The 27,898-nt window shown below is 35.9% G+C and overlaps 1 protein-coding gene across 1 annotated transcript in view; it reads right to left on the reverse strand.

The window, feature by feature from the left end:
* The window catches only part of LOC129221213 (uronyl 2-sulfotransferase-like), a 63,073-nt gene that overhangs the window by 21,446 nt on the left and 13,729 nt on the right, over nt 1–27,898 (reverse strand). Inside the window, exon 3 of the mRNA XM_054855668.1 lies at nt 17,940–18,049. Within this exon, the coding sequence (XP_054711643.1) occupies nt 17,940–18,049 (110 nt within the window). The remainder of the gene's footprint in view (nt 1–17,939; nt 18,050–27,898) is intronic.

Genomic DNA, 27,898 nt, shown 5'->3' on the forward strand with positions numbered 1-27,898 from the left:
TTTATAAAAGTACCCAATTATTTTAAACGCTTGTAAACACCCCTTCAACTGTTAAAAGCCATATTTTAACTATACATTACTGTTTCTTAAATAAAGCACTGAATGTTTACTTATATTTAAAAAAACAAAAAACTGTTTTATTCAACGTTAAATACTGCTACGATGCACAAAATCAATGATCAATGAGAGAGAACGACATAAAATAAACCAGTAAACGGTGCGTACAATATACAGTAAGAAAAGCATAAATGCATTATAGTTGTACTGTACAGTAGATTCAGTAATGATGTTTGTAACTTAAAAAAAGTTATGATAATTTTTTATGCTGTGTGATCAAACAGTTATTCTAATATATTTTTAAACAGTTGCTTCACAAATTCTTTTATAATGTTTCCATCTATGGCAACACCCCTCTTCCTGGTTTCTTTGATTCACAATACAAGAGCAGCTTCCATTTATAAATTTTTGCATTTTTCTAAGATATTACTCGGTAAACTTTTACAGGTTTCCTTTTCTTCACTTTTAATTGTATGTATGGAATATGGAAGATTCACTCATACCAATTGTCATGCTACCTTCGATGCACTTTTTAGTTGAGAGTCAGCTTTTCAAGAAGCTTTAGCATCGAGAAGCTTCAGCTTTCCTTTAATTGTCAAAAACTTTCACTTTTCTTTCTATCTTCACAAACTTTAGATGAAACAGCGCTTTAGGTGTCATTATATTTCATCAACTTTCTTATTGAGAATGGAAAAAAAAAATGAAAAATAAGGAATAGTTATTTGTATAAGTGATGTTCAGACTATTACGGTGTGAGAACTTCCGCTCTCGGTGATGCGAAAGGGATGAAGGTCTATTCACGGAAAAAAAATATATAGTAGCCAATTATAAAGCCAATACTTACAAACCACGATTCACCACCGAACATTTTCGCGTTGTGGGTGAGGAGTTCGCGTTAGGGCTAAAATTCTTTACTGGTGGAAAAATCGCGTTATAGCCATTTCGCGTAAGTCGGATCGCGTTGTAGCAGGAGTCGACTGTAAATGCTTTTACAATGCGCTGTCGTTAATATTTATTGCTGAAAAAGGATTTATGCAAATCCTTTCCAAGTTAGGACTTTCTAAACAAGTTGAAGGCTTTTAGAACAAAGTCAAAAAACTTGCTAAATATAACAAGTTAAATTTCTTTTGAGCAAAACTGAGGCATTCCTAAACAAAGCAAAGTAAAATTAAGGAGCATCCGCATAAAGCAACATTCAGACTTTTAGAACAGAATTAGAACTTGCTGACAAAAGAACTTTTAGACAAAAAATCAAGTCTTTGCTAAGAAAGCAGATTACCCACCTTACAGTTTTTACCAATGTCTCGTGACCATTTAATAAGAGCTGAGACTGCTTCACCACAGAGATATTTCATTTAATTTATTATTTTTTGCAATCGAAGAATTTTTGAGTTGTAACTTGCAAAACTAACAAAAACGGAATCAACGTAATCTCACCATATTGTAGTCACAAAAGTGGTACGATGGCCAGTAGTCAAAAAAGAACTATTCCATTGTTATTATTTAGGGTACGATTTCCCAAAGTGATCAATACCAACCTCCTGGGGGGTCCATGACATTTTCAAAGGAGTCGATGGAGCTCTGGGGACCGGAAAGGTGTAGCAGTCAAAATGCAAACAAGAGCAAATTTTGGTAAATCAACATTTTTACGCCTCTTGTATGAAAATAATATTTAATTAAATAACCAAACATCGTTTATCTACACTGTGCACAGTTTATTTTCTGCTATATATTATAAATTTTACTCTTTTTGAAAGATTTTTATTCAGATTGAATCTTGCTTTATTGTACGGTGTAAGTTGACTAACTCCAATGACAAAACTCGGAAAAACCTGGAACCTGATTGCTTGAACTTTTTAAGAAACTAATTTTATTTTTTAAACTGCGTGGAAATTGGCTGCAAAATCTTAGTCAACTCTCTATTTACAAAAAAGAAAAGTGAAAGAAAGAAAAAAATCTTAAATTTTTGCGGAATTTTGACAGTGGGTCGATGGTTGAAGAAAAATTCTTTCAAGGAGTCAAAAGTCGATGCATGAAAAAGTTTGGGAATTCCTAATTTAAGATCATCAGCAAGAAAATATAGCTAAGTTTAACTGTTAATAGATAAAAACTACATTGATGAAGCACGTAAATTGCATATTAATGCATATTTTACTTACATATTAATTGCAATCTTCTTTTTTCCTTCATTAACGCTGTTCTTATTTGCTGTAAAAACACTTATTTTAGCGAAAATGAAGATATCTGCGATTTCGCAAACTGTTTGAAATGAACAGAACCGGAAAAAAAAAAATCGTGATGATTACATTTTTGTGCTCGCGAAAGTAAGTGCTTTTTAGAGTATTTCGGGAACACAAAAATTTTCAATACTTTTCAAGGACTTACCGGCAGCGCTGCGGACTCAAAGAAAGAAGAGTCGGAGTCGGGCTGATTTTTGAGCAAAGGAGTCGGGGTCAGGCTGATTTTTGAGTAAAGAAGCCGGAGTCGGTTATTTCCCCCCAAAATCAGTCGGACTCCGCAAGTACTGGCAGAGTTGCGGACTTAAGGGGGAAATGAGGTTTAATTTGTTTTCTCCAGTTTTCTAATAGGGAGGCCCCAAACTTAAATATTTGGGAAAATATGGGGAATTCCCCCCCCCCCCCAAACTCAATTTGCCGCATAGAACTCCAAATTTTGCAGAATGATAAATATGAGAAAACACCCATACATGCATCTAATGAAAAGAGACATTTGGTTATTTAAAAATTGCGACATTGCAATTGTGTCTCCAAGCTACCGAATCGTCAACCAAAGTTTGCCGGATAATGACATTTTGGGGAGGTCACAATGAACACCCGTGACCTAACATCAAGGTGGCCCTGCTTCCAACTTTCAGAAAACTACTCTCTATCACTGCAATTTTACTTTATTTTCCCCCCCCAAAAAATCAATGTTTTAAGGATCATGCGAAATCAGATAAGTAACCTACAAAAACTTATCTTCCAAAAAAATCCACGTCTAGGAAAGTACACGAACATATTGATTGCTTATAATGTTCTTATTCTAACCAATGCAACAGCACATCAGGGAGACCTCCAGCGAGGTAGATTGATGCATTATTCATAGATACGACCTCATATTTCACTGATAGCCATCAAACCTTCCATCCCTAGTTGAGTAAAAACGAAAAAGAATTTTCTAATCTGATATTCATTCTCTTTGACTTTCTGTTAAGATGCTGCTCAGTTTTCCTGTGATAAGAGAAGAAGATTCAAGAGCTCGAGTAAAGACTTTTTTTTTTATATTTTCAACATAAAAATAGTCTCTCCACCTCTGGGTGTTTAATGGTCAGGAAATCGTAGGTAGTGTGTTTTCCGAGGAGTTTTATGGTTATGCTTCAGAAAAACTGCGTGGGTGTTTCAAGTATGATAAAGAGTTAGATTATTCGTCAGTATTGAGGATGTGCGATGTGCGTAAGTAAGAAGGGAAAATTTTTGATCCCACGTTTAGTTTCCCAAAGTGGTCAATGTCGTAACTCTCAAGAGGCAGGGGCACAACCAGAGGCCCTCCGAACTTAAATATTTGGGAGGGTGGAAATTCTCAATTTCTCGAATGGAACTCCAAATTTTGCCGAATGGAACTCCAAATTCCGCCGAATGATGATCTTTGCCGAATCGTCAGACAAAATTGGCCGAATGAAGAAATATTTGGGAGGTCACAGTGACCTTCCATCGGGTGACCACCTCTGGGTTTCCGGAAAATGTTTTTTTGGAGGTGGAGGGAGGATAAATTCATAAACAATCCTTTTATGTGCATACTACAAACTTGTTGTTGTTATCGTGTGCCAGCTAGGCTGGCAATTTGAGGTGCGCTGCTTCACTTTTCCAACTGCACCGTAATTTGGTGGGAAGTCCGACTTCCACAGTACACGCATGCCATAGGCACCCGTTTATAGGGTAGGCAACCATTCGCATCATAACACATTCACACAGAGAAAGGTCAAAGGACAGGAGAGAGAAAGTACGTCCATGTCCGAGCCGGGATTCGAACCTGGACCTTCCTGTCGCAGTAAGACTTCTCTGACCATTGACAAAGCAGGCGGCACATACTGCAAACTACGTGCATATTTTGTTCGAATTATTGCAAGTTGAGTTCGAGGCCATAGGTTCTGGTGAGGAAGAGCATAAACCTCCCTTTAGTTGCGTCCTCTAGTAGAGAGAACTACCTCAACACTGTTCATTATTATTATTCATTGTGAAATTATGACCACGAAGACTTGGAAAGCGAACTTCTTTTGAAGCCGCATGAGATTCGATGAACTTGAAACTTTGTTTGGGAAGTTTCAGTTATCGTTGTCGTGTCATAGATAATTATCACTATGAATATTATGGGGAACGAAAACCTCGAAAGGTTGGACGTCTTTGTAAACACAGAAGACAATACAAGAAAGATTTAGAGCACAAAGAGAGGAATCGAACCCACGACAACGGCATTCGAAGCTTTTACCTCAGAGTCAAAGAGGCCTCGAAGGATGCAGTAATAAGTAGTTTTCAAAATTTCCTGAAAATAGTAAGATGTACCAATTTTATAGCATAGTCTTAAAACTTATGGGAGACCGTGTTTCTATTGTTCTACGGATTTTCCCTTGCATTTGAACTAGTATTTGAATTTGTTGCCAAGTTTTTTTTCCCCTTGCACAATAATTGGATTTTCGAACCATTTTGCTGTTAGAAATAATTGCACAAGATGCTACAAGGAGCAGTGTCGTTTTTCAAGAAACAAATTGTTCCGTAAGGGAAAGAGATCACACAAAATGGGAGTACATTACAACTCTTGATTTTAACTATTCACAGTCTGAGAAAATTCAATACGAACTGACACATCGTTTTCAAATACTAATTGTGTAAGTATTCGCAACTCCAGACCTCGAATACATTACCTTGCGGTGATTAACAATACTAAAGAAAAAGGTAAAACATTCCATTCCACGTGTTTTCTTTGGGGTAAATTACAGGCTTCAGACAGTTTGTGGTGAAATGTAATTTCAGAAGAATAGAAAAGAAAGCTTCCCACAAACACGATGAAAAATTACTGTCATTCACTAAGCGTCAAAGCAAGTTATAAGTTAGGGGATTTGTTTGTTTTACCTTTTTCATCCGCCATTAGACAGTGGCTGCAGCGCCCTCTATATTTTATTGGAGTTGCGAAATACACCACTCATGTTAGTATTCGCAACTCCAATAAACTATAGGGGCGCTGCAGCCACTGTCTAATGGCGGATGAAAAAGGTAAAATAAACAAATGTCGTAACTTATAACTTCCTGTCATCTTAATGAATGACAGTAAGGTTTCATCGTGTTTGCTAGAAGCTTTCTTTTCTGTTCCTCTGAAATTACATTACACCACAAACTGTAATTTACCCCAAAGGAAACACGTGGAACGTAATGTTTTGCCTTTTTCGGTAGTATTGTTAATCACCGAAAGGTAGCGTATTCGAGCTCTGGAGTTGCGAATTAAATAAAATTCTGAGGATTTTTGTTTATTTTCATTTTATTTCTTTTTACAAGAAAAGCAAATGACAAGCAAGGACGTCCCAAATGGGGGGGGGAGCAATCGCTCCGGGAGCCACGAAATGAGGGGGCGCCGTAAGACGCCCCTCGTTTCGACGGAACACGACGACATTCACACGAAATGAGGGGCGTCTTGCGGCGCTCCTCTTCGTATAAAATGTCCCGATTGTATAAAATTTGGGGGGCCTTGCGGCGTCCCCTCATTTCAGGTATTATACACAGCCATAGATATACAAAATAGATAATCATTGCAATGATTATCTATTTTGTCCTATGGCACGAAAATATTCCTGTCTCAGTCTCCAAAACATTCGTTTCCTTTGTATCATTGAAACATATACAATTTCTAAGAGCGCCCATTTGAGGGGCAAGGGGGGGAGGGAGCTCGAGCCCCCCCCCCCCCCCCCCCCCCTCCTTCGAAAATAGAACTTCCTTGCTTTTAGTACTTTTTTCTTTGCAAAAATGTAAAAATATTTCTTCTCCAACCATTAATGAATAAGTAATTGAAAATGTCAAATTTTAATGACTAATCTGTCCTGAAATCCGCTTCCATGGGCAAAATATCCTGCTAAACCATGGTTAAAATATCTGAGCCCTCCCTTACAATATTGCATATATGGGCGCCCATGATTTTTGAAAATATAACTGTTTAGAATCAAACAAAAGGCACTTCTCATTTGTCTAGTTCTCACTAAATTTGCTCGAGTTCTGCCCCTGCATGCAGTGACGTAGCCAGAAATTTTTTTAGGGGGGCACATTGAAAAAAAAAAAAAAAATGTTGTTCGGATAGGAAAAAGGTCAAAAGTTGTCCGGTCAAAATTTTGAAACTTTTAGTTTTAAAAACGCAATTTTAGCCTTAAAACGCGATTATAGGCCATGTTTATTGACGTTAGGGTACTGGAGGGAGCTCAGAGACTGTTTCCGATCGATTATTTTTTTAAATAGATTGAAATCAATCCTTCTCCCCCTGCAAGTTTTCGAAATGTAAGTTTCAAAAACGCAACTTTAGACAAACTTTGGAGATTTTATGGAATGTAGGATCTGGAGTATTTCCCAGGAAAATCGTTCAAAGTTATGGTTCAAAAAATTTAAGCAATGTTTTACTTTCAGGGGCTATTCCACTTAAATTTTTTGTAAGTGTCGTATAAAAAACCCATTGCTTGAGATATTAAACAAAGGCGGCATGGGGACCCTTGCACGAATATTCTCTTAAACTCAAGTCTTAAAACGCAATTTGTAATTCCATATTTTGTAATATTAGGGGGTAGTGATTTTTCGAAATTAGAGCTCCAAAAACGCAATTCTGAGCAATTTTCGATGTTGTTGAGTATTTGTGGGCTTCTCCCTAAAACTTACAAACATTTGATGCAAATGAATAACATTTTTATTTGTAACATATATGAAAGCTGGTATTGAATTGGTACAAGTAAAACCAAAAAAAACTCTTGAAAAGAATGATTGGATGATTCCAGATCGAAATTTAATTTTGATGTAATTTACTTCGATAAATACATTTTCTATTTATAAATCAGCAAATTATTTATTCGTGTTCTTAGTTTGATCAATATGAATAACCAATTCAGTTTTAATGGTTTGTTTTTTATCTAGTGGTATAACATTTTACTAATTTAAAAACTTTACTAATTTTGCTTTTTTACTAAAATATTTAAATTTTTCGAAAAGTTTTTGGGGTATTAATGTTTCAAATATTAGAAACAGATTCATTGCTTGTGTGTTTTTTATTTTTTTGTGTATTTTTTTTTTTAATGCATAGCCATTTGATTGTTCTGTTCGTTAATAACTAACTTGATTTTTCTGTGGGTATGGGGGGGGGGACTTTCGCCCCGGAGCGCCGTCAGCTCTTCGGACAGCCCTGATGACAAGAACTACCAATTACATTTAACCATTTAAAACTCAAAAAATAAATAAAGTAAAATACCGCAAATATAAGAGATTTTACGCTCTGTTTGATTGCACACATCCTTTTCTCATTGCCTTCCACGTTCATTCTTTCATTTATTACTCTAGATATGTCTATTTCTTAAGGACGGTATCATTAAGAATTCTGAGTGGGCTGCAATTAACCCTGCCTTTAATAGGTTGGAGAAAGAAGAAAAAAAAAAAAAAAAAAAGACTAGCAACGTAAGTCTTATCAAACGCGGCGAAAACTTTTTCGTCTGCGGTTTCTTCGAAAAAAAAAAAAAAAAAAGTTGTTCTGCAGGGTCATTTATTTTTGTTGATTTTCTCTGCTTTAGAAATCGCCCACCATTAATCAAGTTTGCATTTAATGCGCATACATTACGGGAATGTTTTCTTAGAACGTTGACGCCAAAGTGAAGTGAAATGAATAGAGAGAAATCTCGGAACCATAAACGCTCCATATCACCTTCTCATTAATGCTTTTAAGTGCGAGAAAAAAAAATTGTTATTGCTGCACTGAAACGAAAACAGATTGTGAAAATTGCATTTTAATTTGAGGCATTACATTGCAAAAGTTCCGACGGCTTATCTTCCGGCTGCGTTTTAATTTACACTGGTGTAAGAAATTAAGAGAATTTTCAGATATGGTCAATTATCTCCAGAACTATTGGGCCGATTTTAATGAAATTTAGTATGTACATACATTGAAACAATGCAAAACGATTAATCGTCCAAGATTTAAAATACACACGCATGATCATAAATAACACTCGTTAGAGTTAGATGGTATGAAACAGCGGTTGCAAAATTGAACAACAAAATGGGTTAATGGGGGTATGGCTTCCTCTAACAAATCGATAGACCTTGCAGTGCGAGTCCATACTTGAAATGAAGTAGTTTATGGGATCCTGGGGCAATTGTTTCCACTCGTTCAATAACGCTGTTCTCAGACTATGGATGGTCCCCGGAGAGGTGTTGCGAGTTGCTATTGCTCTCATGAGAGCGTCCCAGATATGCTCTATAGGATTGGAGTCCAGAAATCTGCTTGGCTAAACCTTCAAGTGAATATCCTCCTCTACCAGAAATTCGTCGACCAGACGAGCTCTATGTGGCTTTGCGTTCGTTAACATCCATGAAAATTACCTCAGGACTACAGTACCTCTCAAGAGGTGAGCATAGGGCTCCCAGACCACATCTCTATTCCTCGCACCTGTCAAAGAGCCTCTTTCAAAGACATCGAGGGGTGTGCGGTCACTCAACATGATGCCTGTTCAGACCGTCAAACCAACACCGTCATAATGGTCGATTTCGCACATATTGAAGGGTAGGTAGTGGGGTTCCTGCTTATCCAATGAACGTAGGACAATAACAGTCGTTTAAGCTGAACCGGGAGCCACTACCTGCTCTACAATAACCGCGAAATCGACCATTATGGATGAGGAGGTTTGACGATCTGCGCAGGCATCATGTTGGGTGACTGCATGCCCCTCCATGTCTTTGAGAGAGGCTCTGTTACAGTTGGGAGGTAGCGGGATGTGGTCTTGGAGCCCTACGCTCACCTCTTGAGGGGCGCTGTTAGCCCTGAGTTAATTTTAATGGATGTTTACACAAGACCACATAGAGTTCTTCTGGTCGACGAATTTCCTGAACGGGAGGATATTCACAGGATAGATTGGCCAAGCTGATCTCTAGACTCCAATACTATAGAGCATATCTGGGACGCTCTCGGGAGGGCAATAGCAACTCTCAATACCCCTCCGGGGACCCTCTACAGCCTGAGTATAGCGTTGTTGAACGAGTGGAAAAAATTGTCCCAGGATCCCATAAACTGCTTCATTTTAAGTAAGGAGTCACACTGCGAGGCCTATATGTCTGTTACAAGGGATCATATCCCCAACTAACCCATCTTTTTTTTTCAATTTTGCAACCGCTGTTTTATACCATCCAACTATAACGAGCGTTTTTTTATGACCATGCGTGTGTATTCTAAATTTTAGATGGCTATTTGGTTTGTATTGTTTCAATGCATGTACATACCGAATTTCATTGAAATCGGTCCAGTAGTTCTGGAAATAATTGACCAAATCTGAAAATTCTCTTAATTTCTTACACCAGTGTAGTTGTGTGGTTGGCATTCTACACGCTGATTCATAATTGTGTTTCTTTCGTAACTTTAACTGAGAGGGAATTGGAGAAAATAAATTCTGATCTCCGAAAATGGTACATAGCAAACACAGAAGAAAACACATGAGAACAGAATTAAAAAGTTTTCTGTTTGATGTAATTGTTTTGCAATTAATCGGTTCTAAAATTGGAGAGAAAAAAAAAGATTTTTTATTTTGATGAAAGTGCGAACTTTAAAGAACGACCTCAGATTCAATTTAATTACATCAAATCATACAACAGTCACACAACAGAGAGTAATTTTTCAACTTCAGAGTACTTATGAAAAATTTTTATACCATAAAAACGGATCTCAGATAATCCTCCGGAACCCTCAAACCATTCTTTAAAATAAATAAAAAGAGAGATCTGTGATCTTCAATTTTTTTCCACTGCTACAATCAGGCGTCTACACACGAGGCGGTTAGTGGACACGAGGCGGTTAGTTCCCTGTCAACTAGTTGACTGGCGTTTCGTTGTCATCACACGAGGCAACTTAGTTGGTTCAACTTTTCTTCTAATATGTCGAAGTTATTCGAGCAGTTGCTCAACAACTCAGTTAAAACCAGGGACGTAACTAAAGGGGGGCAGACGGGGTGCTAAGCTGACTAAATAAATGCTTAAATTTAATTTTTTTTAAAAAGGACAAGTTACTAAAAGCCACCCCTCCCCTCCCCCCCCCCAAAAAAAAACGCTGTGCAGGCGCTGGCAGAAAGTTTGCATGGTTTAATGTGGATAAAAAGGATAGACAGAGAGAGAGAGAGTAGGAGGGCGCTGTAAATAGCATGCATGTGTTTCCTCAGAGTGACCAATGCTTGATATATGTTATCTAAGAATTTTCCTCTCAGAGGAGGAATATGGGAGCTAAGCTGAGGGAAGTACACACCAATACAAAACAGCGGAAATGCTCAAATGTCCTTTTTCTACAATTAAACGTCATAAAGCTGTCAACATGTCTTCCTCTCAGCTTTTACAATGACGAGAACTTGTCTACCCCACCCCAACGGCCTACGGGAAAATCGATAGACTGTTTCCTTGGCCATAGCCCATGGCTTAGGAATTGGAGCCACTATCTTAATCCAACAGAACCCTTTTCTAGCTCGTACCACGAATTTGTTTTCTGCTTTTTACTCCGTTCTCAGGATATTTTTTGCTCATCTTGTATAGTTTTAAATCAATTTTAAGATATGTCGAAAAACTATTTGAAGCTGAATTCAGAAAGAGAGCGAAAGACCACGAAAAAGAGGCCCCCAACAATCTTCATCTTATTTATCATCGTGGTTAAATGCTAAAGACGTTAGGAGAGTAGGTAAGGCAATGTTTATATAATTTGAATGATGTAATACAAATTTGTTGAATTTTATAATTTTTCTCAATCTTGGGGAAAAAAATCTCGCACTATAATAATGGAGATTCAATTCAGAGTTCGGGAGGTTGCCAATTTTTCTTTAGAAAATACTAGGGTTATTTTGAGGATAAATTGAACTTAAAACGATAAATTTTCGACTTAGTTCAAATAAATTTTTTCCACCTACACAATATTTTAAATATGCTTAAATCATAACGTCAATCAATGTGTCAGAAATCAGCTATTTTTTTCTGCTCTAAACTTGAATTTTTCTTTGGTACTTTTGATGCATCTTTATAATTACAGTAGAACCTCGTTTATCTTGCCCCCGTTTATCCAGGTCTCCGGCTTATCCAGATCAAATTTTTAAAGTTAAAAATTATATTCACTGAAATCATATAATTCTAAATTATGACAGCCGGAACGAAACTGTCAATGTACCAAATATTTCCTCTTTATTTTGATTAAATACACAACTCCTGCATAGGACGTGCAATAAATTATAGTCATCTAATAAACAGCATGGCATATTTGGAGTGTCATTCCTACACCACAGCAGCTGAACTATAAATGATTAAGTGTTTGCGAGTAACAATCCTACTTAATTTTGTTACAGCGTTTTTGGTGTAATAAAAGATGTCTGCTTATTTACGAATGTGTTTTACAAATTACCCGGATTTTCGTTATCCGGATTGCCTTTGGTCCCCGCTAGTTCGAAAAAATGAAGTTGTACTGTAAATGAAAATAACCTGAACGGAAGCGCACTGAAAACATATAATATTTAACATTTTTAAGATATGTGTTTTTTTTTTTTTTTTTTTTTTTTTTTTTTTTTTTTTAAAGGTTAACAGAAAGAGTTTTTATCTCAAGCACATTAGGTTTCTGTTTTTTCTATTAACTATTTCTCAGATGTATACTATATACCAGAGTTGAGGGACGTGCGTCTTTTATAAAAATTTGCTCTTGTAATAATTAATATTTAACTGCATAGATTGCGAAAATTTAAAATGTGTTGCATATAAAATTATTAAGATAGAATTTAAATAAGATAATCTGTCCTTTTGAACTACAATAAGATCTCAGCTTAAAGTCAGGATAAGCCAAGTATAGTAATATTCAATTAATTTCAAGTAAGGAACAAAAACAAACAACCTACTAAATTTTTTTATCGGATTTAAAATTATTTCACGCATTATTGCGATATGTTGCTCTTTTTTAGTTGAATATTGATATTTTTCTTGCGAATTTCTTCATAGTAGTACATTAAAATACTGAAAAATAAATAATTGAAAATTTTTGTTTTATTGAAGTTATAATTTTTATTTATTTATTTTTTTTAAAAGTAATATTGCAAGTTGTGAATTACTCTCTTGTGGAAATAAAAAAATACTTTTCCTTGAATAACATCGTATATCAAATAATAAATAAAATACTTAAGGATTTGTACCCCTATCGTTGTTTTAAAAAAAAGCAATACAGTGATAAAGCTATATAAAAACTTATAATTACGTAAAAGTCGCATTTATAAGGCTTAGGGCACTATAGGCAGCGGACTCCTTTATCACTGCCCAATTCAAATATGGCTTGCAGTGGTGAAACGGTTCAAAAATGATACCAAATGGAGTGTTATTTATCTATATATTCTACTGGTTAAAGAGTACTCCATCACGGTGTAACGAAAAGTTACATTACAAGACATGTATAAATTGCAAATGCATTTTGTGTAAAATTCGTCCTTGGCTCATATGAGGCAGTGAGCAGCAAAGAGATGTAAGTAGATATTTTCAAGTTTTGAGTAAAACGCGTATAGCCTAAGTAGGCTTTCATTGATTTTTTTCTAAATCATGTTGTGCAGCAGCACCTACCAGGGCTACTAGTACTATCTCTTGCTCCAAGACAGAGGAGAGGTTCACCTACTATGTGTACTGGTTATCTCCAAATTTTTAATTTTGCCACTTGCATCCCTTTACTTCTCACTGCCGTCTCCTTCGTGATTCTGCTACATTTGCGTTGAAATTTGATAGTTAGAATTAAATTTAAGATCTTAATTTTAGGTTTAAGTTCTTGTTTATTGTATACTAGTAGTACCCGCACGGCTTCGCCCGTAATAGCAAATTAAAAGGTCTTTTGGTTCACCTGTATATTTACAAATGATGTGTAGTGAATTTTCTCGCCAATTGGCTTGTGCCCACGTTACGGTTCCACGTTATGATAATTTCGTAATTTATTCGTCCATCTTATGATAGTTTTGTTCTTAAAATTGGAATAGAAAAAGAACAAAATTGAATTTTCAAAAAATCGCTTCGAGGTGCACACCCCCATGCTACATACTAACTTTGTGCCAAATTTCATGAAAATCGGCCGAACGGTCTAGGCGCTATGCGCGTCACAGACATCCTACAGATATCCTACAGACATCCAGACATCCAGACATCCTCCGGACAGAGAGACTTTCAGCTTTATTATTAGTAAAGATAAAGATAGTTTACCATGTGGTGCGTTTAGCTCAATATGATATTCTGTTCTGCATATACTGAAGCTTAAACACCCTCTTTTTAGTTTGTAGTTTCATTTTTTGGTCTTTTGACCATACTTATTGAATCCTCCACGGCTGATGAGCTCTTGATTCAACCTTTCAACTTTTTCTATTAATTGCTGCTTCTAGTCTTCTTTTTCTCATCATTATTATTCTTAAAAATTGTTTAAAACTTGTTATTTGGCTGTAATACTTTATATATTTACTTGTCTTTTTAGCGTTGCTGCGTTGCGCATCTATGAGCTTTTGGTCTGGTCTTTTCAATATTCTTCACTTGTATTATAATAATAATTATATATATATATATATATATATATATATATATATATATATATATATATATATATATATAATAATTATATATATATATATATATATATATATATATATATATATATATATATATATATATATAATAATTATATATATATATATATATATATAATAATAATTATATATATATATATATATATATATATATATATATATATATATATATATATATATATATATATATATATATATATATATATATATATATATATATATATATATAAAGGAACGTGTATTTTCTCTGTAATGTACCTGAGGGACTCTGGTGTTGTTGATGTTATGAAGTTTCTCGGGGATTTTTTTTTTTGCTTTGTTTGTTTTGTATGGGGGGGGGTGCCGAAACGAGGTCTTGTCCCTGTTCGAAAATGAACTAGTTACGTTCCTGGTTAAAACTGAACTGATTTGACCCTTAACTAGTTTACTCGTGTGTAAAGATAACACTTGGCAATGTTCTGATGAGTTGATCAACTAAAAAGTTGATTTAACTCATCGGGATGAGAATAATATAGCGGCACACAGGGCTCGTCTAACTAAAAATGAGGAACAAGGCCCACAATAGATCCCCTCTCTATTCTATCATTTTAAGTCAATGCAAAATAACGTTTAACTTTTCCACAGTGTAGCTCTTGCGGAGCCCTTGTATATAGCGTCGCAGAGCCCAGTGCAGTTGCATATTTTTCCCATGCCTAATATCACCACTGCTTTTTTTATATATATTCATTTTATAACTTAATACTTTTAATGCTCAACTTTAGTAATGCTCATACTTTAGTTCAATTAAATAGTGAATAGGATATTGCACCTCTCCTCCCAAATATATATATATAAAAAAAAAAAAAAATGGTCATAAACTAAACAATTCTTTTTTTCAGTCTTCTTAGCTTCATTAGTTATTTATGGGTGGAAAAAAACTAGTAACTATACTTAACCTTAAATAAAATTCCAGAAATGAATGTCGTGCCCCGGCGGCACATGTGCCTGACATGTCTCACTAGGTGGCTGTCGTGTGAAGGATTCCGGGCGATTCCTTAACTTTTCTACTAGGTTGCACTTTCTAATAACCGCTCGTTGGAAAGTTGATTCAAATACAAATACAAATGTGACGACCAGCAACAGGCTCTGCTCTGAGCCCAGCTAGGCTGGTCCTAGCCAGTTTATAAGTCCCCAATGAAGATCAATGGCCCTCTTAAAGCTATCCACCCCCTTGCTCATTACCACCTCTTCCGGTAAGCTGCTCCAAGTACCCACAACCCTACTAAAAAAGTAATTTTTCCTAATTTCCAGGTTAGCCTGAATTCTGAATAGCTTAAAACAATGTTCCCTTGTCTTGCTTTCCGTGAGAAAATTTAACCCGTTAACATCGTACATTTTGGTAAATTTAAACAACTGCATTATGTCCCCTCTGGCTCTCCTTTGCTCCAGGCTACGCATGATAAGTCTATTAAGTCTGTTATCATAGTCTAAATCTGAAAGTCCTCTTACTAGTCTAGTAAGTCTTCTTTGAACCCTTTCCAATACAGAAATGTCTTTCCTGAGATAAGGAGACCAAAACTGAACAGTATACTCCAAATGAGGTCTTACTAAACTCCTATTCCCTCATCCAAGTTGCCTCGTATGAAGGAGGCCTAAGAGCCCATTCACATTGGTTGGCTCACCCCGCTCATAGCGGGTACTTTAAAGCCACGGTATGAAAATTCCCTCAAAACAAGCGGATCATTGAGAGGTAGGGTTCCGAACCCACCACTCTTTATCGGGTACAAAGATGGATAATTCAGAGGAGGTATTGGTTAACTGCAGGTTGTAACGTTCATGACTGAGACAGAAAATGTCTACTCCCCCAGTAATAAACCGGGTCGTTAGATTTGGTTGGTTGGTGTCGTGTCCATGAGATGAAACATTTTTAAATATTCAAGTGCTAATAACACACATTGTGCAATGTTGATGATATGGTCAGTATAAAGTTGGCCACTGAAGGGAAACTCCCCAATAAGAGACATGGCTCTTCGAGTAGCAGGGCAGTCAAAAATAGGGTTTGGGGTAAGGTGTTCCAAAAGCGGTTGGATCTCGTTACGGTTAATTTTCATTCGCCGATAGTGTTTAGTTCTTGAACGTGTGAATGTTTGTCTTCGTAATTTCTGTTCTTTCATTTATTTCACATATATAATAAGCATTCCTGATAGTGTTTCTTGTTAGTTTAAACCGTGAAATGGCATTTGCCATCTTCCAAAGTAACTGTCTTACTAGTGTTGACATTCAGGTATCCAGTTTCTTTAGCAAAGGCCATTTGCAACTTCATTACTAGGTCGTTGTATATATTTTGTGAAATTGTAAACGATCCCTAAAGTAATAAAAATGCATCGCAAAATACTCATGCTGGTCATACGATTGAAATGGAATTGGAGAATTATTTCAACTATCACAATGGAGGCAGTGAGAAGCAAAGGGATGTATGTGGAAAAATTAAAAATTTGGAGATAATTAGTACAAATAGTGGGGGAACCAATCGTCTGTCTTGGGGCAAGAGATAGAATTAGTAGCCCTGGTGGGTGCTGCTGCATAGCATGATTTAGAAGAAAAAAAATCAATGAAAGCCTACCTAGGACGGTATCTTTAAACGCATTTTACTCAAAACTTGAAAATGTTCACTTACATCCGTTTGCTTCTCACTACCTCAATTTAGATGAGAGGTAAAATGGAAGGCCATTTTTTTTTCTGCTGTCTCCTGTACCCGTGGTAAGTGCTCAACACGCGCGACACTGAGCACTTTCGGACCCACAACAAGTATGCACTGATATATACTCGGTGAAGCTTTTTTTGACTGAAAAGAAAATATATTTCTTTTCAATCTCATTCTCTCGCAATATTATTCCTTTTTTCTTTTTTCAAAAATGAACATGAAGAATGAATTTGATGACCGAGATCCATATGTACTCGGTGAAACTTTATGGATCTCGGTCATCAAATTCCGAATCCGATGATACCGAGGAAAAATGAGACTCCGACTCCTTTACCACAAAATTAGTGCGAATCTGACTCCGCAAGCACTGGCAGAGTTGCGAACTTTAAGGAAAAATGACCGACTCCGAGTCTTGATATTTCAAACCTTCGACCCCCGACTCTGACTCCTTTAAACCAAAATCAGTCCGACTTGGACTCACAGCCCAAGCTATATCTGCGATCATCTGTGTGTGTGTGTGTCTGTCACGTCGCGATTTGCAGCCGAACCTACAACCAATTTCACAATCATGAAATTTGGCATACAGGTAGTCTGAATGCAAGGATGCCTTGGTGGCCTGATCGGCAAGGCGTCGGACTCGTAACTGTGGGGGTCTCAGCTGGTCGAAGATCCTCCGTGCTCGTTAAAGGTGACTGAGGTACGTTAAATATGCTGGTGGTACAAAGTACTCCAAGTGAAACGATACCTTCCGGAGTACCGGACCAGGGATTGCTCGGCTTTTGGTCTGAATAAAAAAATCAGAGCTGTCTTCAGAGCCCCATCCAACCGGTTAAACCACGTACAGTGGCAAGTACGGGGAACCCTGGAGAGTGAAATCGGAATGCCGGGAACGTGTTCCTCGAAGCAAAATTTAAAAAATCGATCCAGAAAAAGTTGATGTCGTTTTTAAATATTCCTGTCCTTAAATGATTTAGCTGTCATCTTGCTTGTTATAGTTGTTAAATGAAAGTTCTAAAAGGGAGTCGCTTTCATGTTGGATTGAAAGAAAAACTTTACTGTTCTAAGTTAAAAAAAATAAAATAAAAAATATGCTCGATGATTAAATTCGATACGTCATTGACCATATCTAGTCCAAAGGAAGCACGACTGCCATGAACCACAATCAAAATAATCTAAAAGTCACTTCGAGCCTAATTATTCCAAACAAAATTCAAGGAAACAGAACAGGACTCGCTTTGTTATTTTTGCTGGAAAGGAATGGATGTTTTGACACGAAGAGACCAGAAGACTTCTATAAGCACTTGATTGATGTTTTCGGTGATGTGAGAGGTTGTCATCAATTCTAATGATACTCACGAGCATTGCCGGATTCCAAATGGGCGGACGCCGCGTCTTTAACTGGAACCGTGACGATGGAGTAGATGCAGTAGACTAATATCCCGGCAAGGAAAACGAAGGAGGTGCATCTGAAACAAGAAATGTATCTGAATAATTGTCGATGGAAGAAAAAGGCGGTAGCAATTTTCACATAATTTTATGACACATCTCGGACCGACAATAAAATTTTTTCCAGGGGGAGACGCAGAGGTGCCCCCCCCCCCAAGTTCAATGGCGCAACCCCACCCCCCATTTTTTCTCAATATTCTTTCCCTTGTTAATTCTTTAGCTCTTTTTTTAAATTCATGTATTTTTTTAAACATTTTTATTTATTTATTCATTTATTTTTAATTATTATGTTAGCAGAGTTCTGTGCTATGCCAATGACATGCACACACAGACACACAACTAAATAAATAAATGAAATAAAGTATAAATAGAATAAAATAAAAGAAATAATTTAAATTAAAAGTAAATCAATAAGTTGGTTCAAATTAGGGATGTGTCGTTCATGAACGAACGGGTCAAAAAGAACGAATCCTTAAAATTAACGGATCCATTCGTTCACCTAAAAAATGAACGACCGTTCTTTTGAACGGTGAGCAGCTTGGAACATTGTATTGATGCACTTGTGATAAAATCGCTTTTTTTTTTTAATTGCGTTCATCTTCATATTTGCACATAACTCTCAATCAATCTCAAATTTCCTTTTTCTCAGTGCAGTACAATGTATTCATTTCGAACCTTTTTACTTTTAGCTTTCTTCATTTTTCTTTAACCGTTGCAGTTCATTTGCAATTTTCCAATGTCTTAATTGGTAATGGTTAATATAACTTGTTTGGGCTGCTAAGAAAATGTTTGGACTTTCCACGTCCTGTCCCACGCACCTGCTAAAATCCTTCTCACTCTTTCTGTCACCAAAATTATTTCTAAAAATACCTTTTATCACTTTTCTGGCGATCCTATTGTCTCCTATAACAGTGGTGCCCGACCTTTTTTTGACCGAGGGCCGTACCTCATATTCAAATCACTCTCGCGGGCCAGAACACACATAAAATTTCAAAATATTCCATCCTTTTCTAAGTAACATGGAACACGAAAAGCAAATTACAAACCAATAATGGGGGTCGTTTCCAAAATTTTAAAAGTACTTTTTTCTGAAAGAGCATGCTTAAAAACATAGGATCTGACCATTTTTAAAATAATTTCTTTAAGTTTAATATTTTTAAAAAAATACTTAAATCGGCGCTCTTTCATCGTTTAACGCTTCTGCGGATGACATCACAAATGATGAAATGCCATTCAGTGTTGCCATTCACGGTCCAAAATATTTAATTCGCATCTTTACTCACGTGTATTGGCAACGATATGGTTGATAGCAACCGTAGAGTGCGATTGTAATTCGCTTCTTGATTATCATAACGTGGAAACGCGATAGAAAAATGCGCCAAGAGCATTATTTGTGACGTCATTAAGACCACGCCTTGTTTGAAAAATCGGACATTTTAAAAAATTAATTTAAAAAAGGAATCTTTTGGGAAAATGAAAGTATTTTCTGGATCCATGGTATTTTTTTTTTTTTTTCCTCATTCTATCTATTTCAATGACTAAAAGAAGTACTTTTGATTGAAGGAAATCACCCCATTGAAGAACGTGCTCAATTGCACATCTTTTTGTCACTGCAAAGCATCCTCCAAAAGCACTAACGTACCCTGCAAAAAAAAAAAGTTACCCCCCCCCCCCAAAAAAAAAAAAAAAAAAAAAAAACCAGCAGTCGCAGAAGTAAAAACTTAAAACTACAAAATAAATATGGTATATTTGAGCGCGCGCGCGTGTTCGTGTGCGTTTAATTTTCTTTTAAAATTAATTGTAGTTTCAAAAATTAAAATTATATAATTTGTAGATTCAAAATATCAGCTACAGTCTAGTTTTTACGTTTATCGGCAATCCGAGCATCAATTATATACATTTTTGTTGGTGTATTTCAGTTCGTTTATGAAGTAAATATTAATTCAAACATAGGAATGTATATGTCAAAGAGTATTTTCACGTCTTAAAAAAACTGTGGACTATTTCCGGCAGGAGTGTTACTTTTTCGTTAAAGAGTCCAGGACACCGCAAAAAATTGGACGAAATGGACGAAATAAAAATCAACTGATTTTCCACATGTTTGATGCATAAATTTATTGTTATGGTGTTTTAAAATTAATTTTATTACACCACAGTATATATGGACTCAGGGGCGTGCACGGGGGGGGGGAGGGACACCTGTTGGCCAAGCCCGAGCCAGAAGGGGGCCCAATATCGGTGAAAAAGAAAAAGAGACGTAGGGGTAAACAATATGGAGGGGGCCCGTACAAGTCATTTGTGACGGGCTCCAAAATTTTTGTGCACGCCCCTATCTGCACCACTAATTTTTTTAGTTGACCCCATTGATAATTGTCTTACTCCATGGGAAAAGTTAGTTTTCCACTGAGCTCATAAATCTTGTTGGAACAGAGCTAGCAATATCAATTAAATGTTTAAAATTACACTAGAAGAGAAAAATATCAGGTCCCCCCCCCTTGCCTCAGTGCCCCCCCCCCCCCAAATCTTTGTGCCCAGCTACGTGCTTGGTTGAAGCGCCATAGAAAGTTGAAAAGAATCCCAAATATCAATGCACCTAAATCTGCATTGTTTGATTTACATGTCTGTCAGGTTTCACTACGACAGGGAAAACCCTCAAAATCCATCTTCTTCGCCAGCTACTTTTCTTTTCTTTCCTCTTAGACGAGAAAATCTTAAGTTTCCTTGTTGGCGAGCATCCAAAGTCGTTAAAGAGAGGTTGTGTCAAAATTAACGAGAAAAAAGGACGAAGGTTTGACGCCAGTTCCAGAAGATGATGTCATTGTCATACAAACTTACTCTGACTGTTTAAAATATTTTGTAGTTCTCTCAGATTTCCATGACATTTTGGCAAGCGTGGATAGAAGGGGAGGGGCGGGGGGGGGGGGGGTTAAGCAGTGCAAATTTTCGGAAAACAACATTAACCACGCCCACTTAGTGTGGAAACATTAATTTTTCAAAGCCGGGGGGGGGCAATTGATCCCCCCCCCCTGATCTTCCTAAATGTCCTAAATGACGGGCTAGCAATCATCCCTCCCTTGAGAGACTCCTCCAGCAATGTTTTGATTTTAAAGTTACATAAACGCAATTTTAGGCGATCTTCGATGATATTGGGGGAAGGGAGGTGTGGGGGTTCTATTCCGGAAATGTTTCGAGATTGAAAACCAAAACATTTGTAATCAACATGTGCAACGCAGGATATGGTGGGAAAGGGAAAAGGGTGAGTTTAATAAAAATCAATCGCCCCTCCCTTGAAAATTTTCTGGATTCGCCTTTGCATTTTGGTGAATTGATCTTTGGAATGCGTTTGCATTTCTAAAGAAAACAGATCCCGAACATATTTCCCAAGTCTCCATTTTAACATGCTGTATACGCTGACATCTAAAATTGCAACAAAGGGAGGGGGGGGGGATTTATAAGCAGAGATATTTCTAGAGGTATCAACTGATACCTCTAAAAATATCTCTGCTTGTAAATGTATACAAAATAGAACAAGCCAAAACTTTGAGAAAAAATATTCCCTTGATCCTATAAAGTCTAAATTACTCCAAAAGATTGCTAGAAGGTCTGCAAGTTAAAACAAATACTGCCAAGTTAGGGCATTATTAACTGTCAGGTTCGCTTGCCAGGTTTCTGAAATGTTCAACCGGAACACCAGAATGCCCCTCCCCCACCCCCCGTGTCGTCGCTAGTATTCAAAAGGGTGCACACATGTGGCTGATTTTTAGAGTGTAGGGCAGTTTATTCTCAAAGCTATGAATAAATGGTTACTAACTATAAACCTAAAACAGGGGTGATAAAAAATAACAAAAGCAGATAAAATTTGAACTTTTCATTTAGTTGTAAATATTTGCAATTTACTTTAGTCAGTAAAAACACTTTGAATGAGGAATAAGAAATTTTACTCTATTAAGATAGCTATTCAAGCTATCCATTAAGACTCCATTAAGATATGCGACTCAAAAAAGTCCATTTTATAGGAATTTTTTGAGTCTTTTTCGGTTTTAATCTTGTTGTAAAAATCCTGTAACTAATACGGTATTAATTTTACAAGTCGATGTTAAAAATGATAACGTAATTATCCTAAATAATCCTTCACAATTAATTATTTTTAGACCTTTTTGGTCATTTGTAATCAAATTTATCTTTTTCCGGGACGTGATGTAAACCGGCCAGGACACCGGGATTTTGTCTGAAAACCGGGATTGTCCCGATCAAACCAGGACGTTTGCTAACTTAATCTTAGGTATTACTCCGTCGACCAATTTCCGGCACAGGTACCTAAAATATTTTTGTAAGGTTATAGTTCATAGTTGTGCTTTATTAACGTTGATTTTTCGTTGGTGTTTTATATCCCAAAGAGGAGGGGCAAACATTTTTAATCAAAATTCTATTTTAAAATCCATGCAATTCTCAGAAAAATCCGAATATCAACAGAAAAGTCACTGATCAAATCAATGTACAGTGGCTCCCAAAAGTGTTTGTACACTTTGAAATTTTTTAGTAAGACCAAAATAACGCGAAACTGAATTCGAACATGAAGTTCAGTATTTTTTCACATCATTCCTATTTCATTCTAAATACAACCCAGTAGTTTTTTTTTTTTTTTTAAATATTGACGGATCTTCTGTTTGAAATGGGTCAAAAAACGAAGAGACAGAGAAATAACACGCCACAAAAGTCATCGTACACTCAAATGTTTTCGAATAAATTCATGATTAAAAGTATCATATGCCGTTTATTTAATATTTTTGCATTGTGTTGACCCTTAAAAGTCATTTGGCTTTATTTTTTTGTTTATTTATTCCTTAATATTGTGCTTATTACTTTAAAATGGCTGGTACTCGTAAAAAACAACAAACACCATTCAAAATTTGATTTTTTTCCTCACGGTAGCGGTAAATTGGTTTAAAATGTCTCAAAATTAGATAATTTATACCATTCCATAGTAAAGTGCTAGATAAAATGCTTTAAAGAAAAGAATCGGACCGAAAACAAGGTAAGACTGGCAAAGTTGACAAAGCGTGATCGGAGATTTAAATTAAAATAAATTAAGAAAAATACACATTTGAGTGCAGTAAATGTTTCTGCAGAGTTAAATAAAAAATTTTACATTTAATTTTCACCTAAAATTGTTCACCAAGTTCTCTGATTAGCTAGATTAAATGGGACCTATTCCTGCTGAAATTTTCTTGATCGTGCGAAAAACAGAAAGCTTACGCTTTTCGTCGCAAAATCAATGATAAATAAGCTCAAAACGTTTTACAATTTCGTCTTACTTACAGATAAAAATAAATTCAACATTTTTGGTTAAATTGTTGTATAATTGTAAGTAGCAGAAAAAATTTGGAACTTAGTTAAATCAGTTAATCAGGACGGTGGAGGTGTTCTAGTGTGAGGGTGCATATCAGCATCAGGACTTGATAGTTTGGAATTTTTTGATGAAATAATGTATCATGCCGTTCCTTTAAATATTTTAAAACCCAATTTTGAACTCTTAGCCAAAAATTCGGTTATTGGAAACAACTTTGTTTTTTATCAAGACAACGATAAGAAGCACACGGTATCCAACGTTTGCGTCTAGTGCCTCGAAAATTGTCCTAAAGTTTAGAAAATACCCCCTCAATTTCCAGATTTGAACTTAATGCAACATATTTAGAGATATTTGGAGGCTAGATTACGAAAATACGGCTTTGAAACGAAAATAGAGCTAGAAACAGTAAGACTCAAAGTGTTGTTGAACACTTACACAGAAATCAGGCGAAAAAAGAATGAAATTTATTCCCAGGCGTTTAAAAGGTGTTGTTGATACTGCATGATAATCTACTAAATAATAACTTAATAAAAAGTTAGATTATTCAATAATATATAGACATTTTTTAAAATGTACGAAGACTTTTGTGAGATAAAATTTCCGGCACTTTTTGGTTTTTTATTTTTAAAAAATTAAGTTTTAATACTTTTTAAAAACATTTCATGTAGTTTTGTTAAAAATTGATCATAGATCTTATAATTAAATACCTGTTCCGCAGTATTAATTTTAACCAATGGATAGGGACCAATTTCGCTGAAAGTCGTAGGTGTACGAACACTTTTGGGAGCCACTGTAAATAAAACAGAATATAAATGTGTGTAAGTGTGCTTCCTATACAAATCTAAGGTACTTGGTACTTGTGTACCCGAGAAGGAACATTTTCGAACGCCAAAAAAGTACCGAACCGTTCAAATTTTAGGACTCGAAAATGGCACTTTTTTAATATGAGGGAGAAAAAATGCTCGCAAAAATTAGAATAAAATATCCATACCAACTCCTAATTTTTCTGCATCATATAAAATTTGTTCCGTGTTCCAAGGTAATTAGAGCGTGAATTATACCTGTTTTTAATATATATAATGCTTTTCAATTAGAAATTCATTATTGGACAATGCTTTTATTAAAATTTGGTGTCCCCCCCCCCTTTAATACATATAAAGGTAAGATTAAATATGAAAAACAGGAGGGGGGATGAAAGGCTGGTGAAACTTTGGAGACAACAAATTTATAGCGGGAAGAAAACCATTGAGGAGTTGAGGAGAAAGATTTGCTGCCATTTTTATCTCGAATATGAACAAATAAAATTCTGGCTTTCGTATTGAGGCTTTTCCTGTAATGTGTGGGTGGGGGGGGAGTTAAATTTTTGGCTTTTTGGTTATTTTTCCGTAGTCTGTCGGGAAATTTTACACATTTATTTATTTCAAGTCTGATTGTTGAACTCGCGTCACTTGACATAACTTTCATTTTTGAGGTAGATCGTGCAAAGCCGGGGGACGCAGCTAGTAAGTAATAGAAATCCCTTCAACTACTCCTCCCTGTCTTGTCATCTCAAATTAAGAACAACGACAGAAATTCCTGACCCATATCTGCCATTCCCCTCGCAATATAAAAGATTCCGCAGGCGTGTAAAAAGACCGGCAGATGGCGTAAACTAAAATTCCCGTCAAAAAAGACAACAGGAGACCAAACTTCCATATTCTTCCCAATCCCATGGATCTCCGCGGGATGTCCCACGTGGGCTGAGATGTTGAAGTCAGACGCCCAACACCCCCTTTCTTGGAGTTCCTCTTTTTCTTTTTTATCATTGTTGATCATCATCCCCGTGTCGTTGATTTTTTTTTCCTCTCTTTTTCATGGAGGATATTTGATGTGTTTTGCCACGTGTTGGCTACCGCATGTGGCTGTATCAAGATGTCATTGCCGGATAATCTATTTCATTTTTTGTCCCTCTTTTTTCTCCATTTTGCTTTTAAATTTCTGTGCTCGAAGGAGACAATTATATTAATACTAACAAAAATACCTGGCGTTGCTTGGGTCAGAAATAATTGTGAGAAACAATCGCTACTTTCTTTCTTTTTCTGTTTTAACTGAAAGAACTCAAAACACATCGCTTTGACGTGATTAAAAATCGAACTTCTTCCTTACCCATAAAATTAAAATAGCAATAAGTATAAAGAACGAACGAGTATTCATTTAGAAATGAAAGCACGAATTGAAGCATATAAAAATTTGAAGAATTTCCAAAATATGAACTAACAAAAACAAAGATCACTAAAAAAACCGTACGATTTATTTAATTAAATAGTACACACACGAAAAAAGAAAAAAGAAGAAGCTCTCTACTGTTTCCCTGCCCTAAGTGTGCAAAAAGTAGAGTTTCCAAATGTTTAAATGACTTTAAACTTATGTTTGCTCCGGAGAAGCCTTGATTCAAAATTTTCATTATGATTACTTTTAATATTGCTGTTGTAAGGCAACGAATTTTTGTAACAATGGGTTTTTTATTTAATCATTTAATGGGGAAATTACATATTTACTGTTTTCCATCATAACGCTTTTAAACTAAGTTTTTTAGGAATAAATTATAGCCTAAGTTTAGGCTCGCGCCAAGCCTGATTGGCGCCGTCGTGCTAATGTCTTTTGAGCGTCTTTATGCAGTGGCGTTCGAGGAAAATATAGTTAACACCTGGATTGAGGTTTTATAGACAAATACGAAAAAAATGCGTTTGGCATTTAATTTATTTAAAAAATTATGTGGAAACATTTTGTGCTCTACCAAATGCACACTTAAACATATTTGTTGAAACACAAGTTTTTACTTAAAAAAAATAGCATTGAAAGTAAATTTATAAAAGTACATAACATTAAGTCCAACTCTTTCACTCTTTCTCCCTAGTAGGTCAAAAACTGGGAGAGGGTGTGTCTGAGTTTACTTTCCTCGCAATTTTTTAGAATATATGAAGCATATAGCTGCAAAAGTGATACTTTCAGGGATCTCCAAAATATATTTTTTAGGAAAACTTCGCATATCAGTCTCTAAAAAAAGATATGAGTTGCAATAACTTTCCTGTTTCGTTTAAACCATTTTGGGGACAGTTTTGAAACTCTGCGACTGTCTCAGATTGTTGACCTTACCTATGTATTGCACTGAAAAAACTGAAGAAAACATATTTGCTCGCAAATTAGAATTTGAGATGTCTACTTTTGAAGCTACGTGCTTCAATAATATTGTACTTTGTATACAGTCGAACTCGCTTATAACGAACCCAGATTTAGCGAGGAAATCAGAAAGATTTGGTTTGGACAATGTTAAATCTATAGGAGCATAACTCGCTTTTAACAAGCAAACCCCGCTTAAAGCGAGCAATATTTTTTGATTCATAAAATTTCTATTGACTTTCAGCTCAGCTTATAATTTTTTGCAAATAATCCTTTAGGATTTTGAAGTCAACTGAAAAATAGTGACAAGTCACAAGCCCTGAGAACAAAGATATTGTAACTCAAGGATAATGATTTCTGATTTGTGTGCTGTATCAGTTGATGATCTTTTCGTATAGTATCATTCCTGAATGTTGTTTCTTTGGAAGAGCATAACATATGATACAGAAAACATATGTACAGGGATTAAAATGGAAATGAATCGTTTATTTACTTTTATTTTTATCTATGAATAACCTCCCCCCCACCCCACCCCCCTTTTTTTTGAAGAATTGCTTTATGTTAAATAAATACAATAAAGGATTTAAACAAGCTTCCGAGGATATTGTAACTCAAATTCAAGCTAATTCTGAAGGGAAAGGGTGGAGGAAATCGAGTAATTGTGTTCAAGCCGTTACTTTTCGGAATTAAAAAGTCAACCTAAATTATTTTCCGCAATACATAAATATTATGCACAAGTTAATAATATGCAAATGTGTTTTCCGTATTTTTTATGTATGACAACATAAGGCCGTCGATTTAGAGAGAATAGTTATTTCCTCATAATTTCAGCTTTATCATCACCAATAATTTCACTACCTCCATTAGATATAATAAAAAGTGCAATTTTATTTTTTCGATAGATTTTTTTCTTTATAATGAGCATTTTTGATCAGTAGAGCTCGGTGCCTTTTTAACTCCGGCGCCGTCGTGATATGCACGACCTTGCACATAGGGACGGTGCGGCCCTAAGTTGCTCCCTGATAATGTAGCTATCTATAGTGAAAAAATGGTTAAAATCTGTCGAGTAGTTTTGAAGATTACCTCGGACATACACACACACATACAGAAGTAGCCATTTATGTATAAAGATTTGATTTTTTTCTTTTTTTTTAACTTTTGGCTTTTTAAAAAGCTACAAGCTCTCCCGTAGTTTTTATCTTCACTTTTTTGGCGCGAAGTTGTCGTATAAAGATCATGGACCTCTCGCTCAATTGCTAAAATATTTTTAGCTACCATTGTGAAGGTATCATGAGGAAGGAAAAACTTCCTCTCAAAAACTTTCGGGTACATTTGAGCGTAGAATCCTAAGACACATCTT

The sequence above is a fragment of the Uloborus diversus genome, chromosome 4 (assembly GCF_026930045.1).
Source record: "Uloborus diversus isolate 005 chromosome 4, Udiv.v.3.1, whole genome shotgun sequence".
Lineage (NCBI taxonomy): Eukaryota > Metazoa > Arthropoda > Arachnida > Araneae > Uloboridae > Uloborus > Uloborus diversus.